At 34.8% G+C, this 20,860-nt stretch overlaps 1 protein-coding gene across 3 annotated transcripts in view; it reads right to left on the bottom strand.

Annotated features, from left to right (window-relative positions):
* The window catches only part of LOC149252548 (uncharacterized), a 63,747-nt gene continuing 42,887 nt past the window's right edge, over positions 1-20,860 (bottom strand). For 2 of the 3 annotated variants that reach the window (XM_089456687.1, XM_089456688.1), the window contains exon 3: positions 1-343. In XM_089456687.1, coding sequence (XP_089312813.1) covers positions 228-343 — 116 coding nt within the window. In that variant the 3' untranslated portion in view covers positions 1-227. The remainder of the gene's footprint in view (positions 344-20,860) is intronic. The other variant, XM_089456689.1, reaches the window with a different exon arrangement.

The raw sequence follows: 20,860 nt of genomic DNA, 5'->3' as shown, positions 1-20,860 counted from the left end.
TCGCGAAATTGAAAGTAACTAAACTAAATGCTATTTTGTAAATTACAGGAGAAAGCCATTTTCTACTAAAGGTATTTAACTCAAAATATTCCATAAGGAAAATTAGTAATTGATGACAGCATAGATCATTTTGTGTAGCGGTTGAGAAAAAAAAGTGTGGATAAATCACATGAGGTTTATTTTCTAGAACTACACTTGCAGAAGGTGCTTCATTATCATCCCTTACTTCACAATTCCCAAGACAAAATAATTTCAAATAATCCTGAGGATGATATGTATTTTCCAGACCCGCTTCTTCCAATGCCTTGAAAATAGTCTGATATGTCATCTTCATAGTTTGTCCCTGCAATGCCAAATAAAAGCTTAAGATACAAAATAACTGAATTCTTAAAACATAAATATTTTATCATTGTAATCTGTATGTCCAATATAAATGTATATATATTGAAAAACCCAACAAATTAGTTCAACCAAACATCTCCAATGTTGTTGGGCATTTGGCTAGTTCTGTGCCAATAGGTGACCGTTCATATACTCTTGGGTAAGTGCACTTGTCTACACTGATGAGTTTACTAGGCATGCCATACATGAATGTGATTAAGTATTTTTTCGGATTTTTCCATGAGGTCTAAAGTTTCAAGGACTAATTACATATCATATTAAATGGAAGACAAAAAATAATGGATCAAAACAAAAACTGACTTGAGTACGTCACTTCCATCAACATTCTCCTATGATCTTAAGGTTTCCAACCTATCTTTTAGATGTTGGAACTTGCATTTTGAACCAAATTTGCAGATGCCAATTTTCATACAGTACTGAGTGCAATAATATGAAAATAAACAACACAACAAAAAGCTAAATTAAACGACATCAAAAGAAATCAAACATTACAAACACAGGCTAAATTACAACCATATCAGAAGGATGTGTGTTATAAAACATTTTTTTTCTTTGTTTAACCTACAGGACACTCGGGCTTGCCTGACCTCTCCAGTGGGGACTCACCTCTTGTGGCAACAACTAGCACTTAGAGCCACAAAAAATATGTAAAATTATTGGTCCCATCAAAATTAATCATGTATTATAAAATGGAACAATGTTGTTGCCGAACTTACAAGATTGGATATACTCAATGAAAGGTTACAACAACCTGAAAGTTTACTCGAGCATTCTTTAGATTGAAATTTACAATAAACATGTAAATACCCAATAGGAAGTTCTTATGATAACGCTGCAAGCAGTAGTTCAATATGGTACTAGAAAAAACAATTAGAGCTACAAATCTGTAGGTGGGAAGTAATAGAGACAACAAGACAACAATAATAGTAAGGCTATTATTGTTGCTACAATCTAAATGTCAAGGGTGAAAAAACAATTGCGTAAGGATGGTGAGAGCCATACCATATGAGAGAATTACAATTAGGCCCACGATTGGGAATTTTGTTTGTTAAAGGAATAAATATTTCATAGAAACAAATTACTCCCTAATACAACTGAAATGTGCTATCTAAATCATAAGTTTAGACACATTATTTAGGTGCATATAATCCTAATACCTTGATATAAAAAGTTAATAACATATTAAAACTCGCATGTGGTAATCAATTTCCACAACACAATCCACTAATAACATACCACATTAATAAGTTTTCCAGACTGGAAGAAGGATGTCTATTTACTTAACAAACACGGATGTGTAATCAAGTCCGCCTATCTTTATTATATGTATTTTGATGCTAATCATATTGGAACACACACGAATAGTAACAAGTACTACAATAGAATTTCGAACATATAATTGTTGTGATAGCCAAGGATCTGTCAATTTTTTCAATTTAATCTACTCCAGGTGAAACAAATTACTCCATATTACAACTGGGATGTGTTATCTAAGCGTAATACCAGACATGCTATTTAGGGCCAAATAATGTTTATGCCTTGGTATAAAAAATTAATAACATACTAACACTTACATGCAGTAAAAATTGCTACACAACCCACAGTCCAGTTATTATCACATTAATAGGTTTTCCACACTGGAAGGCATATGTCTATTTATTTCACAAAAAAATAGATACATAATCAAGTGTTCTTATTCTTATTATATGCATATTTGGGATAATTCGATTGGCACACCCAAACAATAACAAATACTACAAACAGTAACAAATACTACAAACTAATCTGCCTATATACGGTGGACTCTTGCTAAATTGATTTCTGTGCTTCCAATTTGGATTTTTCATGAAGACAGTAAGATAGCAAGTGATTCTTGCTAGCTTAAAATTATGAATTCATCCACTTGTATCACAGTCTCAATGTACTATATATAAAGTACTAATGGATAAATGCTGGAATGAGAATTTCACATGGGATGTTACTATTTCGCCCATATCACACAGTCTCAATGTATACAAGCCATCTACTACTATATATGAATTGTTGATGGACGTATGCTGTTATTTTTTTGATGATATATCCGAAACTTCCACTAAGGGTTGTGTGCAATTATTGTAGCAGTTGCATAACAAGTCACTATGATTTGGATGCACATCTTCCTAGGTTTTCCTTGTATAGTGACTATTGTTCGATGAGTGATGCTATGATTAAATGAAGAGCATAAGTGAATGCCTTATTGTATTGATTAATTTCCTCTAGTGTCACTTTGGTGATGAGATTTTTTATGCATGGAATGCCTTATAGTATGCCATTATTGTATGAATGTTCTATATATTAATGGGCTTCTTAATAATTACTCTAATATCTTAGCCTCCATGGAAATATGAAGCATATACCTTGTAGTTGAATGCCTAAGTTTGTCCACATGGAGGGTGATGATTTTTTATTAAATTGGTGTAGCAATTGACTTATGTATTTCCTATGCCTCCATGAGATGATTTAGCATTTCAGTGGATATAATCATGCATACATATATAGTTTATTTTTCACTATGAATAATACCAACCAATTTTAGTAAGATGTCCCAAAATCATGGAGTTCACAAGAACACTAGAGGTATGAGTGGCCATTAGGATGGCATACTAGTCTACTTTTCTTGGCTGGAGGTAAGTATTTGAATTTTAGGCACATCATTGCAGAACCATTTAATCTCATGAAGCTCACACCTAGTTTCTCTATTTCTAGTTCATAAGGATAAGACCCAAGTTAAATTGCTTAATGATGATAGCAGAGCTTCATAAATTGTATTGTAAATGTATTAATGTTGTTGGACAATGTTCTTAAGGTATCAGCTAAAGTTGCCTCAAGTATTAATTTTTAGGACACACATCCTATTGCGTCACATGTTCAATGAACATGGGGCCCCAAATGGACCTGTCCAGTTACATAGGATCTTATACATGGTAACATGCTCCTATAAGGTCTCATTACACATTTCTCTATATAATGTGCTAACAAGGACTCTTTCCATATTGATTTTCATATATAAGCCCTTGACACTAAAGCTTATTAAATTAGATAATAATACAAAACAGAAAAATGTGGCTTTGAAAAGAAGGAAAATAGTTGATCTAAGTCTCATAGCAACAAGATTCAACCATATTGGCTTGTGCAATGATGAAATTCCACAGCAGTACTAAATTCAACAAATTTTTTGTACAGTATAGGTACAGTATGTTCAATCTAATTACTAAAACTATAAGCACCAAGATGCCCATAAAACTCACAAATATTTAAAAAAACGCTTAATCTATAAACTAAATTGCAGAATTTTCAAGAAGTTTATTATAATTTCTAGTTGGCTTAAGAATCCTATAATACTAAACAACATGGTAATAAGTGGGCTTGAAGCAATGCCACTACAATCATTTTTCCAACAACGTTATATCATGTAAACATCTACCATTTTCTAGGATATCAATAGGATATTAGAAACAATACTGTAGAACTCATATTCGAGGATAAATCCATTAGGGTCTTGAAACATTGAGATGGGAAGAGCCCAGAAAAAATTAACAAAGTCAGAAAAAGCTTGGAGAACCTTGAAAAATGAACAGAACATGATTTGTTTTTAATTCATTTTCTAATCCAAAAGAGTATCACTATCACCGATTAAACACCATGTTTCCCCTCTATTGGCACATTGAGCTAACTCTCACTGGCAAAACCAAAAGCTGAGAAAAAATTGTCCTCAAAAAAACATTTGACAAATGGTTTGAGCCCTATCAAAATAGTTTCTAGAAAATATCACCGATGACTCAGCCAAATCACAACCTTCTCAATAAATAGTGAGTCGGAAAGGAATTTTAGAACAATTTTTTGGTAGTAATTTCTTGTTCGCATTACAAAACAGCTTAATAAATAAGAGAAAAATCACGAAGGAATAATTCACAAGAACAAATAACCAACCATAGCTAAAAAGGACATATGGTATATGTTAGGCCACTATACTACTAGTGTAACCCCTTATTGTTATTAGTACAACCCACTTATTATATTGATGTACCCATGTAGTGCCCATATTGTTACTATTGTGCCCCATATAAGCCCACTATTGTTATTATTGTGCCCTTACATTATTATTGTTATGTCGGCTCTGATTATGTTATGGCCCCTTAGACTCCTATATATAGAAAGGAGTTTTTTTCATTTGTATCATCCAAGAATTATTCATTTATGTAATGTAAAGGAGGTTTCCCCCTCGAAGAGGCTAAATTCTAAGTCATTGATTTATCTTTTCTATCTTTTCTTGAGCTGGTTTCATAACAGTTGGTATCAGAGCTTTGGATTCTAGGGTTTCGATGCTCCAAACAGGTCATCGTGGAACTTTCAGTATAACTTTTTTTCTACGACGTTTCAGAAGCTAAAAAAAAACCCATTTGAGAAGACATCACACTGAAGCTCAAATTTGAATTTCAGAGATTTTTTCACTATATTTATGGATATATGATCTGAGGAAGTTGGTCTTTTTGCAAACTCCTAAATTACATTCCAAACAGGTGACCTGGGGAAAATCATCATAACATTCTCTCTAAGCATCGGATTGAAATTTTGTCAGAAGGTACAGAAAGAGGACAGACTGTAGTTTCTTGTAGATGTCTTTTAGAGCCAAAGGTCGAAACAGTGACATGTGGGACTTCCTAAAGTTCGCCCCTCTGGAAAGGTCTATAATCAGGTCATTTTGGGAGATTGTGCATAACTCTTTCTTGGAAAATCCAATTTGGATCATACTTGTGGCATTGGAAAGAGGACACAGAGGGATACTACAGGTCACAATTTCAGAACATAAAGATTCGAAAGTATAGAGTTACAGTCATTTCAGGATCGAGCTCCTAAAATCAAGAAAAAGCAAGATGAGGAAGTTTGATGGCAAGGATCTGGTAAATTGGATACTTTAGATGGAGCAATATTTTGATCTACACAGTGTACCACTGTTACAAAAGGTATGTATTGCATCTTCATATTTAGAACCAGATCAATTTTTATGGTATGAAGGGCTTCGTTCTCGTAAACAACTTGTTACATGGTCAATTTTCATGGAGGAAATGATAGCAGATTATGAGGATACAAAGAGCAACACCTTCTTTAGAGCAACACCACAACAATTGGAAAGAGTAAAAGGGCTTTGTGACATAGTGGAAAGAAAATTATGGAAACCAGGAAGCATACCCCTCACAACTATAAAGATGGAAGTGTTGTTTCTCCTAGCCTTCCACAACCTACAAGGGTTACACTACAAAAATTGGAAGAAAAAAGAGAAAAAATGCTTTGTTACAATTGTGATAGCAAATGCACTAAAGGTCATAAGTGTGCTGAGAAGAAATTATTTTACATAGAATATGAATATGAGGAATAAAAGGATCAAGAAACATCAAAAGAAGAAGATATACACCAGGACCCCACCCCAGAGAAAGAAGAAATGAATCAGACTATATATTGTAAAGCATTGGCAGGAATTACCACTGCTCAAACTCTCAAGATAGAAGGACATATTAAGAAGAAGAAGGTGCAAGAAGTGAAAGATCACATCAAGAAAGAAGAAATGATTCCAACCATATCTTGTAATTCATTGGTCGAAATTACCACTCCTCAAACTATCAAGATAGAAGGACATATCAAGAAGAAAAATGTTCAAGAATTGAAAGATCACATCGAGCATCAAGAAGTGAATCCAACCATATCTTGTAAAGGATTGGAAGAAATTACCACTCCTCAAACTCTACAGATAGAAGGACATATCAAGAAGAAAAGGGTTCAAGCAGTGAAAGATCACATCGAGCATCAACAACAAGTTCTCCAAATTTTAAAGGATAACACCACTTCGGTGCAAAATCAAATGAAACAACAGGTAGATCAACATCATAGTGAAAAATGTTTTGATGTGGGTGATTGGGTATTTTTACTGCTACATCTCAAGCAAGCTACTTATGAGAAGGAAATGTTGGCAATACTACATGCACTAAAAAAATGGCGACCTTACCGAATGGGAAGACTCTTCAAGGATGAGGATGTGGAAGCATTGTTTTGTTCTATTTCTATTATCCAACCAGATTGGATAAATGAAGCAAGGGATGAATGGAAGAAGGATGAAGAAGTATGGCCACTTATTCAGAAGTTGCAAAAGATCGCAATTCAAACAATATTTCCAAAAATTGAAGAGGAAGGAAAATCATATTGGAACTTGGAGCAGTCACAGAAACAAGAACCCAACAGCTATGAAATTGATCAATTTCAGAGTATCTCATCAAGTGGAAGAACTTAACCGCTGAAGATTCCACATGGGAGGACAAGAATTTTATACGAAAGCATCAAGAACTACTCAAGCATTGAGGACAACGCCTTTTGAAGGAGAGGGGCATGTTAGGCCCCTATACTACTAGTGTAACCCCTTATTGTTATTAGTACAACCCACTTATTATATTGATGTACCCATCTAGTGCCCATATTGTTACTATTGTGCCCCATAGAAGCCCACTATTGTTATTATTGTGCCCTTTCATTATTATTGTTATGTCGGCTCTGATTATGTTATGGCCCCTTAGACTCCTATATATAGAAAGGAGGCTTTTTCATTTGTATCATCCAAGAATTGTTCATTTATGTAATGTAAAGGAGGTTTCCCCATTGGAGAGGCTGAATTTTAAGGCATTGATCTATCTTTTCTATCTTTTCTTGAGTTGGTTTCATAACAATATACTTATTTGAGAAAGTAATAAAATTAAAAGGCTATAAAATTGTACAAACAGAAATTGAGAGCTATAACCAACACCAACCTTGAATCACCCACATACCCACATCCCAATGCCCAATTGTAATGGCCCATGGGTTAAAGTTCAACTACTCAAACAAATTTTCAAAGACAACCTGCTCTAAATGGTACCAATCGTGTTTTACTTTCAAGGAAACTCACCTAGAAATTGCCTATAATGGTCACTTTGATCCATACCCCCAAAGCCTAGTTGACTTATTGGTGCTTAATCAAAACCAAAAAATCTTATAGCTAGCCCTAAAACTCAATTGGCTTACCTTAAAACACGATTGGTGTCCTACTCGTTGATCACAAATACATTTTATATTCACCCATCACCCATTATTGAAAATATAACTTGGGATAATGACTCCATTAGAAGTCAAAAACCTGGCTAACCTTAATAGTGAATATTGAATGTCAACTATATACAACCATTTCCCATAAGTGTCCAAATTTAAAATTCAATAGATCATCAAGTTTGTGAATTATTTTTAACCTTGATAAATAGCTAGCTATAGATTAGAAGGAATGTCTGAAAGAATTTTCAATCAAATTTGAAATAGAAAATAGTAAGGAAATATAAGGTAGGAAATTAACTATGACTTTACATTATATATCAATAGTGGAAAAAGGAACATATGGCTTTGCTTGTTTCTAGTCATAATGCTAGGATATTTGTCTAAAGTTAACCAATTAGCAAACAATTGCCTCAAAAAATTCAATTACCTTGCACTGGAATAAATGTTACTATAGTTTTTTTTCAGTACATCTATGTGTTTGGTATTGTCATTTATTTAGTATTGTCATTTGCACTAGTCAAGTACTACTGCACATTACTAAGCAGATAATCTATATGGTATTCCTTTCAAATCAGTTACCTATCAAGTAAAAGTGCCAAGAACTTGTTTTTCTTGAAGAAAACTTTTGGCCTTGACTACGATGCTCTGATTTCCAAAATACATGGTTGGTGAGGCTAAGCATGTGATATGACCTCAGTTCCATTAAATTCACCTTAAATTAGATATGTACATATTAAGTTGACCACTTTATTATTGTAGTCTTCGACCAACCAGAGTTTGCTTAAGGGATTGCAAGTATCCTCTAATTTGGCATCTATGTGTATGAAGTATCATCGAGTTTGGTATCTATAGAATATGCAGAGAATAAACCACAAGAAACCAACATAGGGGAAAGAGAGCTAATAAGTAAAACTGTTGATACTAAAAAGATGTGATAACACATATTTTTGTTTTAGATTGTGAAATGGAGGACATGTGTTTGTTAGACAATCCAGGAAGAAAAGTTTAAAACTACCATCCAATGAGAAAATTCTAATACAAGTCCAACTTTGAAATGATAGAATTTGTGAGCCAATTCAAGGCAACAAGATAGTAAAACGAAGAGTGCATTATCCATCTATAATAGTGAACATCATCCGCTATATCAAAATGTCTCTATTGCATGTGTTTTAATGTTTGCATTCTTTAATAACACTCTTGTATTGACATGAATGCCGAAAATTAAGATATTAAGGAGGCTCTCATTGATTCAACTAGTTGGTAGGTTTGACACTAGCAGTAGCCCACAAAATATGACACCATATCATTACATAACCATGGAAATATAATTGGCATTAATAGAACAGAGAAAACAACTATTTCTTGTTGAGGACATGAACAACTAGAGAAAACAGATATTGGCCCTTACAGGCTTCAATAATGAGAGTAGGAAATGCCAATTTCTATTCAACGGGTTCTGAGCTTCACTTAGTATAGAACAAAATTTCGGTTTATTACAAATAATGTACGCCAAGATACATTCGTTGTTCTAGCTTCTGACTTGAATGGATTTAAAATCATATTAAAAAATTGATTGAAACAATCTCTTTTTCTGTCTCAATGAACAACTGCATCAAAGCCTCACTTAATGATTAAATGGATCGCATCTTCAATGCATAGGTTCTCTACTTATAATATGTTATTAAAAAATGAGTAAGTTATAGAGTTTTTCTTGAAGGAAGTGCAAAGAATTCTACATTTTCATTGCGAGTCTTATAGATCACTAGTAGCACACTAAATATTGATCTCAATGAACAAATCCATTGTAGCCTTGCCTAATGATTAAATGGATCACATCCTTAATGCAAAATTTATCTAGTTATAGTGTTGAATTGTTAACGAGAATAAACTGGAGAATTTCTAAAAGAAAGTGTAGTGAAGTCTAAATTTTCATTCTGAGTTTTATACATCACTAGGAAGACACTAACCATTCAATCTTCACACTCATAACAATAATTGAGTCATTGTTCCTACCTCCTCACAAGGATTCTACATAGTAACAACCTTGTCATGATTCTAAGGGAAGAATAAATATGCGCACTAAGAGATGTGGAACCCGAAGGTTTAAGGGAATGCATAGAATTTCAAATCATATGTTCGAATATAAAAAAAACCGGCCCCATATGGCTATCAAAAACTTATAAAATTTGAAATCCCACTAAAAAGGAACATGAGTCTTCATTAAATGATGACCCAAAATGAAATTGGGCACCATTTGAATATATGCATAGTGGATCTTATGCATCTATAGGAAGACATTGAAATCGCCATGCTCATAACAAGAGCCAAGTTATTAGACCTATCTATTTATGGTTGTTTCATAGTAATAGCCCTATTACAATTCGAAGAGAATAATAAACATGAAAACTAAGAAATCTGTAAACCTAAAGTATTTAGATGCACAATTTTAAATTATACATTTCAATATAAAATTCTTACCATATATTGCCATAACAAACTGATATAGTTGGAAATCAGACTAAAGAGGAACATAGACCTTGATTATGGGGTCACCCAAAATGAAATTGGGTACCATTTGGACATAAAATATTTTGCTTGTGTGGCTATAAAAGGCTCATAAAAGTTAAAATCCAACAACTGCAAAACACCTGCCTTCTTTATGGGATGACCCCAATGAAATTCACAACCATTTGAACATAAAATGCTTCCTCTAATGGATGTAAAACATCCATAAAAGTTAAAATCTAATAAAAAAGGAAAATGTATCTTCTTTATGGGAAGAGCCAAAAGAAAAATGGGTATTATTTAAATATATAACTCTTGTAGTGTATGGCTATAAACAAACTCATTAAAATTGAAATCCAACTAAATACTATTAAATCCTAATTAACAAGATATAACCAACGAGACCCAATTAAATCCTAATTAACAAGATTAAATCCTACCCACTTCCCCCAATCCGGAGAGGGTGTTGAACATACCCAGGTAGCAGAAGCAGACTAGGGATACGAGAAGCACTTGAGGTGCAGTTACATTGCAGAGTGCTTAGTGGTGGTTTGAACTAGATCTTCCACTTTCCTTGTACCTCTCCAATGTTGCATCAGAGTGCTCAAGGGTGGCTCGATGTGGAGCATTTTCATTGTAGAGTGCTCTTTTCGTAGTGCTTCTCAGTTGTTGTGTCACAGTGCTCAAGGGTGGCTTGAGGTGGAGCATTTTCATTGCAGAGTTCTCGGGATTGACTTGATGCAGAGCTTCCTTTTGCCATGGTGCCTCTTGGTTGTTGCAATAGAGTGATCAGGGAAAGCTCAATGTGGAGCATTTTCTAATACGAGATGGAGAATAGCAACCCAATACTTCTTAGGACCATATACCACACAGAATGGAAGACTTGAACTTGCATGATGTGCTCATGATAAGCACAAGGGGGATAGGAAAAAATGATAAAATTTTAAGAAAAAAAGGCTTTGAAAAGGGCCAAAGACAAATAAAGGGAGTGAAAAAAAAATATTTTGACAAAATTACCTCATCATCAATTTCGGGAAAAGCATCTTGATTGTCGCTGGCAGAAGCATCTTGATCATCATCAGCACTGGACGCATTTTCCAGCTGATTGTCCTCATCATATTCGTCGTCATCTTCCATTGGCCAAGTTATGAATTTGAGCTCTTCTTGGTCATCCTCTTCTTCACCTATGCTCGATTGTTCATTCTGTGGTCATTCTTCCTCAGAGGAAGCCAGGTTGTCTAATGAATTCCTACTACGCTTGCCCATTGCATGGCTCGGCTCATCTATCGAGGATATATCTCAGGATTCATATCAAAAGCAGAGTGCAAATTGGAAACCCTTGAACCAGCGAGGGTTTTAAAATTTTACAAACAAATAAAACTATGCTTTGGTAGCTTTGGTAGATTTCATTGTCAGTCGCGTGAGGCGAGGAGGAGTAGATTTGAGTAAAAGGGTGAAATGTGGTTGCCACCCTTTTTATTGATTTCTTTCAATTTTTCTAGCTTTCTCACCATGGATTGGAAATTTTTCCTTCCTATTGCAATTTTTTTTCACTTTCTTGCCAAATATGAGAGAGTGGGAATGGTTCCCACCAAGGTTTAAAAGTTCCTGCATTTTGTTGCTAGGACTTTCTCGCACTTGGGTTGGGGTGAGTACAACCTCTTGAGTCCTTGTTGATCAACTTTGGTAGGGAAAGGTTTCTCATACACGTGCATGTAATGATTTTAATGGAGGGTGTTATAAGATCAATTTAAGAGAATATCTACAAAATGGAGAGGGTCATGACATCAATACAAGGATCTCCATGGGGTTGAGGGGTAGGGTATGGGTAGTCAAAGTAGTAGTAGATTGTAATTAAGAGTACTGCATATTACTTTAGAAAATATTGATTACAAATATGTATATTTTATGGTGCAAATGTAACAATGTTTTGAAATTCTTTTGTAATACATGGAAATGGTTAATTTTGGCATGGTTTTTAGAGGTATACATGTGTACATAATTGTGGAGTAAATGAATTATGGTGGGGGGATGAGGTTGAACCCCAACAAACACAAACAAGGAGATAAATTTAGGAAGGTTGGTGGTGTGGGTCAATGAGCATTGGGCTATTTAACTTGCTTTTACATACATTTGTCTTTTGGATTGAAATGTTTTCGATTAACACAAGAGATTGGCTATTATTTGATTTGAGACATTTCAATGTGGTAGAAGTGTTTCAAAAGTTATCAAAGCACCCCTTTGGCTCTACAATCACAACAAAATGGAATTTATTCTCTTAAAGTCACTTCAGACTTAGACATAGCCCCATATTCAATAAGAAACCCCCTTAAGAAGGCAATTCAGTCCATGAAGGGTGAACATGTCACGTGGCATAATTGAACACATGTGGAGGAATAATAGAAAACTATACTCACGTTCACTATCTCTACTACCCACCTCCTCATCTAGGGATGGGGCTAGATAATATTTCTTCTATCACTTCTGATGACTAATTATTGTAACTGGTGTATTTTTAGTTCTTCTTGTTTTTTGGAATGTAAGGCCTATAAGGCTGTGGGTCTCCAAGTTGGATATTTTTATTTTTGTTTGTACCATGGTAATATCATTGGTCAAAAACCTAGTCGGGGTGAGGCCACATGCATTTTTACACCCTTATAAATACTTTTTGATTAATGAAAAATCTTCGACTTACAAAAAAAAAAAACGCACTATACTCACACATAGTGAAATAAGCAATCCCCCATCGATGTTTTTCACTACTTTAAATGGGTTTAGTAGACTTGGATGGTTATAAAAATCATAGTTGAATGTAGATGACGTTAACTAATTTAACCAACAAAACATGCCTTCAACAATGGTAACTAGACTTACACTCCATTTACTGCATTAAACAATCAAGTGAGGCTCTAGCAATTGTAACCAAACATACAAGTCGTCGATCAAGTTAACCAACCTAACACACCTATAATAGTGATAATCAAAATGTACATGTTACTAATCAAGTGACCATTGTGTCATGCCTCTAACATGTGCAATTGAACATAAATGTTGTTGATGGGGTTGACCTATCTAACATATCTCCCACAATTGTAGTTAAACATGCATGCTGATTTGGTTAATCTCCTAGATAATGTTAATAAAAAATACATGTTAATATCCAACCTAACATGTTACTAATAGTGACAATGGAATGTGCATGTCAATAACTAAGCTAATTGACCTGATATGTTGTTCACTAAGATGATTAACACATAACACACTAAGCTGACCAAGTAGAAAAACCATTGGTTTTGTCATTGAATTGACATGCCTTTAATAGACAGAACTAAGTGTACATGATGTTAAACTAGTAAACCATCATGACATGCCTTTAATAGTAGTAACAAAGTGTGCAAGTTCTAGATTGGGAAAACCAAGCTAATATACCTATGATAATCATAATTGAACATACATGTTTGTTGTGATCAACCCTTCAAGTTTTTCCCTTCTTTTATACAAAATTAGGCGTCCCATGCAACTCTCAAAGTAGTTGTGATACATATACAAATTAATTTTGTATTTACTTGTTTGATTTATGTTAAAGTGTTTCCTCTTTAAAGTCACACGATTTGATCAAAAGGAGATTAAGGTATGTACACCTCCATAGATTAAATAGTTAAAGAAAATATTGGAGGGCATCCCTTGTCTCACAAACAACGGGGTCTCATATGTCAAGTTGGTAGCTGCTTGCATTATAACTTATTATTAAATACTATTCTTATTTTTTCTATTAATACGAATGATTCTAATATTTAATATATTGTTAAGGAGATTAGCCCTCGACTAATTAGTGAAGTATTTAATATTGGATGAGAGAGATGTAAGGCTGAAATTTTGTCTACTACGGGTTAAATTTGGTGTTTTTATTATGTCAATGCAAAAATATATTTCACACCTCTCCAGGAATCAATGAAAATCATTTACACATACCAATCAAAGGCATTCAATAGATGGTTAAAGTAGTGGTTGGGAGGAGTTCATTGTCAAATACATCCAAGGGTTTCCAAACTAGAGAAATAAGGCCACATGTTTGATTTATGGGCTAACATTTGAAAGATTGCTATGAGGAGAGGAGTTGGTGGGAGTCATTCTTATGGCAAGGCCCTGCACCTCTTCCTTTATTTCTTAAAGTAGGTTTCAAATAAGTGATTATAGATATATAATACATATAATATGCAAACCACTCACAACACAACAATATTGAACAATTGAATGAGATGTAACTTAATTTATCATTAAATTGAGGCTTCTTTGATCCATACCAATTTTTGAGACAAGTTTTCGGCGATAATGACATCAAAATTCATTTGTCGACACGTTTCAAACCAACAAGTGTGGTTCATTGTCAGGAAAAGATGAAGAACAAGATCTAGGCATATGTTAAATAGAGAGAGATCATTTAAACGGCTAGAAACTTAATTTAATTTCAATATATTTTTGCTTTAAAAAAGGAAAGATATGATACCATGGTGCAATACAATGATTCACCAACATTAGGCACCAAACAAATGACTTGGACCATGGACGTTATGTAAGATGACAATCATCCACTATAAACTATGATTATTAGCCACTCTGACACGCCTCATTTATGGTCACTCATTGGACATGCTCATGAAATTTGAGATCATTGGACATGGTTAAAATGCTTTGGTTAACATAATCTAGTATGGTGTGAAGGTCTTACCTAAAATACAATCTTTCTAACACCCTTTACAACAACATTACTTCACAAAAGGCATTTGACATTGCTCCATAATTTTTCCTTTGTATATGAGAAAGAAAAGAAATGTTACTTCTCCCCTATCCAAGATAATGCTCTGGATTAAAAATTGAACAATTTATCATGACATTTCATTTCTCTCTTCTTATGAACTTGCTCAATTAGCATCTAGATACGTTGTGAGATAAAACTCAATGTATGTATTGTATTTGGTATTGTGTCAATTATTCATTTTTTTTGTCTTAATAATGTGTTAATGTCCTTCCAATGCATGGTCATTCTTCAATTAAAATTTTGACAGGGAAAATCCCAATTTTGGGGAAACCCAAAATTTTATTGATGTAGAGTTGCTAGAGTGTAGAGGCATTCATATATTGATATATATCCTAAACAACTTGCACAAGAGAGGATGCCCGTGTTTCACCTTCAAGTCATCTTCTTGATTGTTGGTTCGATATGTTGAGGATATGGTTGATGTTTCGATATTGAATTCAAAATCCTTCCTTAACTCTTTAGCCAAAGAGGTTTCTCCTCAAGTATCTCCAATAATATCCTATGAAGAGTCATAACATTTAACTTGGAGTTATGGCCCACCACGATCGTCTAATAATTAATTGAAATAGCAATAGACCCCAATTTAGGGATTGGGTGGATCATATGGTGGGACTATGCTAGTGGGAACCCTAAATAAATGACTTGAAAACCCCTTGATTTTCTACCTTGATGGCATTCATCTGCTAAAGTTCTTGTTGGATACACAAGTCCTAGAAAACATGGCAAGGAAGATGAGAGGGATTTGATAAGGACATTAGGCTGTCCTAGGATATCATAAAGTGCATCCACATGGATGAAAATGGAATGGGAATTAAGGTCATAAAGTAGACTAGAGTTTTAGAGAAATAGGGTGCATCAAAATATTGTTGGAGTGTCCCAAAGGGAAATATACAATTATTGTCTCCTCTAAAATACAATATACATTTATTGTGGTGATAGTAACCAAAATATTCTTAGAAATAGTGTTATAGTGTTTGGTCATGAAAGAATATGTGGAAAAGAAATATAAATCTTTTGACTCACTCGCATAAAATAGATCATGTGGCCGAATCAAAATTTCAAGGAACATGTCAATGATCTCCGGTAAAATGGGGTTAGCAGCCAAAGATTACCTTCCAAATAATTTAAGGAGAGTAAGCAATATTTAGAGGAGGCCAACTATGGAAACCAAGAAGAGAAATAGCCAATGTACACAACCATGCTAAGAAAAAAATGCTATAGTATGAAAGGCACTATAAATTTAAATTATGAATACTAATATTCTTTGTAATGCCTAGAAGTCCTGATTGATACAATGGCTAGAAAAGACGATGTGTCCCTATCCATTATGATAGTGTCTATCAATAAAATTTGTAATATAATGTAAGTTGGGAAAAAACTAAATGCATCACAAGAGTACCATATTGTTATATGGTTGTACATTAATTTGGGAAAGGCTTGCAGTGAACATTAGATATTCAGTGAATATGCACAAATGTAAAATGAATCACACAGATATAAGGAAAACAACCTCTTCATTCATTCAGGTACTCAATACTGGAAATAGAGGGATGTGGATCAATTCAAAATGATTGAAGAATTGGGTGGAAAGTAAAAATAGTTCTGAAAATTTTATTAGTGGCTTGAAATTGAAAAACCATTCAAACACTTTTCATTTCAAGGGGAAACATATGATTTCATCTGAGTGGTTAAAAACTACTTTTAGCAGAGATTCATTGACCTCGGAATTATCTAAGAAGCTCTACCCCCAAATGGAATCTGGGAAAATGATATCTTTTCAATGAAAGTATTGATAACCCTTGAAGAAAATTCATCTTAAAATGTAGGATTTTACTTTACCTGTAACTTTAACAAGCCCAATGTGCAAGGGTAAGTGTTTTTGAGGTGCTAGGACATAACCTTGGCCCAAGATGGGAACCCAGTCGAGAAGGGGCTAGGGCCATGGTAACCCCCGGCATGGATGCTACAACACCATGCGCATATCGACGAGCCATGGATGCGACATTCTCTCGTAAATGGTTCTCAAAAGCGAACTGGAAAGCAATTGTCAATACTAATCTGAGGTTGCCATAGTTGCCACCATAATCAACAGATGTCCATGCTCTTGGTGATCCAATTTTAATGGTAGATGCAAGGTCCAATGTAAGGTTTGCACTCGAGACATCTAGTATGATGCATAACACAATTTGAAAAGTGATGAAGGCCACCATCCCAATCACTCAAAGGAGAAAGTGAACAATCAAAGCTCATTAATGTCCTTGTATACCTTGAAGAAAATGTAGGCCCTAATCATCCAGGCATCCTAAATTCATAAGAAAAGCAACTTTATGCCACGTAGGCCCAGATTTAAAATAATTTGTATCTCCAAATCACACAAAAACATCTAAGTGTGGTTATTTTCTAGGTGTTTACAATACTCTTCCTAAATATGCAATATTTTAATGTTTCAACCCCTAAAGGTCTTAGAAAAATACAATAGTTGCGAAAGATTTAAGGTGAAATAATTAAAAAAACATATTGGAGAAAGCTCTCGTTTCCATTTTTTAGAATATTTTTTGCCATAATAAGATGACATGAATTTTGTTAATGTAAAGATCAGATCAATTAATGTTTTCACAGGCCATGAATTGTATTAATGTAAATATCATATCATTTAAAATTTTCACAATAAAGATGATAGTAACATACTGAACTCGGAATATTTATCCCAGATTGCTATAAAGAATGGCATATAATGTGTGATTTAGTAGATTATAGATTTAAGAGTTTCGAACTCGTGTTCTATAGTCTAAAGTTTTAAAAATAGTCGTAGTTTATTGAAAAAATATTCACATTGAAAGCTTTTGGGCATGGGCATACCTATGGTGGCAACAAGGGCTTGAAGGGACTGTACAAATACCAGGCCAATCCACAACATTCAAAGGGAAAAATATATGAGTCATTTTCACCCCAATTTTCATTTGAGTGACTGGAATGCTTACATCGGCATAGATGTCTCTACTTCCAATTTATTGCCACTACTTCACCATTGTTTACGAGTTTCCTTAAGAATAACTCGAGCTATCTTGTGTATGTAGTAAAATCAGAGAAGAATGACAATGTCCTAGGAAACCAATCGAATGAAAAGTCTAAAGTGTAAATAAGGACTATCATGTTCTTGAAGGGCAACGTGGACACTAGATTCGACCTCAAGAAACTCATATCGGTGTCATAGCTCAAACCAAAGAGAATAATGAGGACATTAGGATTAGTGATTTTGGATCTTCGTTGGGATTGAAAGTTTTCGATGTTTTGGATTGGCAGTGTCGAATTAAATGAAGCACATAAATCATATCTCATAATATCCTAAACCAACATATCATTGTCCTTAATAGTGACCTTGCAAAGTATTATCATGAAATATGCATATTCGGCAACACCCACACTATTTTTCAAAGCAAAAAGAAAAAATATAGATAAATGGATACCATTACTACATATTTACAATATATAAAGTCCATATATAAAGCCCCACTTCAACACTTGTCTCCTTTGCACTCAAACATGGTTAGGTCACCCCTAAAGATGCATTAAGTTGTCAACAAAGAAGAGGTCATCCAATTCCACAACTATTCTTGTTCAAAGCTAAGGATAGGGGCATACAAAACAGAAAAATGTATCACGAGGTCATAAATCAAGATCATGAACCAAGCGAGGGAGCCAACTGTGAGGAGAAGAAATGCATAGTACTAGGGTTTGTAGTAGGATTTCAGTGTTGGGTACCATGGAGGGGCTTGAAGGGGGGGGGGGGGGGTTCTACTCCCTCTTATAGTCATGTAGTCTCTAATCATTTTAAGAAGCCCATGAAAGTGGAAACAGGGTGTACAGAAAAAGGAAAATAGGAAAATGGCAGAGCATAGAAGATGGTAGAAATGTAGGAGGAAGTCAGAAGAGAGAAATTTACAGAAGTAGACAGTCAGAAAGCTGACCCTAGAATTCAGAAAAAACCTTGTAAACCAAGGGCTTCCATCACACCCCGAGTGATGATAAGTGATCCAACACTACAGGTGCACAGGGAGCAGATGGCAAGCTATGAAGTGATATGCAAATTCATGGGGGTATGGCCAACGGAGAAGGCCCTACACACATGGATAAAGAACCATTGGAAACCTAAGGGAGATATAGATTTGCACCTTCGATCCAAGGGTTTCTTTACAGTTGTGTTTGCAAACATAGAGGATAAGGATAAGATGTTTGAAGGAGGCCCTTAGTTCTATGCGGCTGCAAGTCTCTATATGCGACCTTGGGTTATGAACTTCATTCTAGAGTGTGAGACATTTACTTTGGTGCCGGTATGGATATGACTTTATTCCATGCCTTTAGATTACTGGTAGCCAGAATCATTAAAGACCATAGGTAATAAACTAGGGAATTTTATAAAAATATCAGAGGCCACACTGCGTGGAAAATATACCTCCCTTGTCAGAATATGCGTGGAAATGGACCTCTCTGGGGCTTTTCCAGATTAATTCTAGAAGTTTATGATGAATATTGGGTGCAGGTGGTGGATTACGAGCATATACCCTTTAGATGTCGAAAACGCAATGAACACGGGCACTTCTTAAGAGACTACCTGGTAAATAAAATGGAGAGTAGCGTCAAAGAAACCTCAGGTAAAGAGATTGAAAGCTTTACTAAAGTGGGAGGAAAAGGAAGATGGGGGAGAAAGAACCAAAAGAAAAATCTATGAGGAAAAGTAGCCTAGTCATAATAGGTTCAAGATATTAGAAGAAGAAGAAGAGGGGGTTGAAATAGAGAAGCAAGAATTGAAGGACAATCCATTAGTGAAGGAAAAGGATGATGACATAGAGGATAGATCTGACAAAATCCAACAAAATGAAGACCATCCTAGCACGATGGAACTTGATAGAGGCCAAGAGATGACCTCAATTGAAGTGGGAATGGAGAAGCAGGAACTGTAGGACATATTGGAAAGGGAGCAACTAGATCTAGAAAAATTCCTACAGGAAGGAACTACCAAGAGAGTGGATTCACCACCTCAAGAGGAATTTAACAGAGTACAACAACTCTTCCTCTTGAGAACTCATGCAAAGGGTTCAGGGGTCAAAAGGAACCATGATAGTTAGGATAACGGAGGGATCAAAACTATGGAGGCAACAGAGGGACATGCTCCCAAGAACTCAGGAAGGAAAAGAGGAAGAAAAAGACAAAATGAGTTATTGATAGAATGTGGAAAACTCATGATAAACTCAGATAAGAAGAAATACCTACCTAGTTACTCATTTACAAATCTTTCTTAATGAAACTTACAACATGGAATATTAGGGGTCTAGGAAGTAAAAGGAAACAAAAAAATCTCAATAATAGAATGAAGGAGGAAAAATCAAATTTGGTATTTATCAAGGAAACAAAATATTTTGTAGAAAAAATAAGAGAAATTCATAGCAAGTGGCTTATTAAGTGTGAATATCTAGAAGTTAAAGCAGACAATGCAGCAGGAGGAATTCTTACACCATGGAACCCTTAGAAACTTGAAATCCTAGATGTTGAAGCGTCTAGGAATTATCTATCAGTGGTCATCCAACCTTTGGGGGACAAGGAAGTTTATTTAATTACAAATGTCTATGGTCCACAAAAGATTGAGGATAAATTCAAGCTTCTAACCTCTTTGGAGGAGCTAAGAGAAAGACATATGGACATCCCATGGATTCTGGGAGGGGATTTTAATATGATCAAATCTCCCTCAGAGAAAAAAGGTGGGACTAGATCTCTAGGTAGAGATTTCATAGCTTTTCAAAACTTCATTACCAACATGAGGCTAGTAGATACAGAAACAAACTTCATTGCCATAAAAAACTTAGATGTAGCAAAAAGTGAAGAAATCAGACAAGATATTGCTAAAATCCTGAGAACTGCTAAACCTCCTACATCTAACATTTCTAAAGAAGAAAAAAGAGCCTTAAACACCCTAAGAAATAATAAAAGCATAGTCATCCTTAAAGCAGATAAGGGCAATGCAACTGT

This window comes from Pinus tabuliformis, chromosome 7, assembly GCF_031772625.1.
Source record: "Pinus tabuliformis cultivar Carrire ecotype Pingquan chromosome 7, CPIR1, whole genome shotgun sequence".
Lineage (NCBI taxonomy): Eukaryota > Viridiplantae > Streptophyta > Pinopsida > Pinales > Pinaceae > Pinus > Pinus tabuliformis.
The sequence above is the reverse complement of the archived record's forward strand: the minus strand, read 5'-3'. Positions and strand labels throughout refer to the sequence as shown.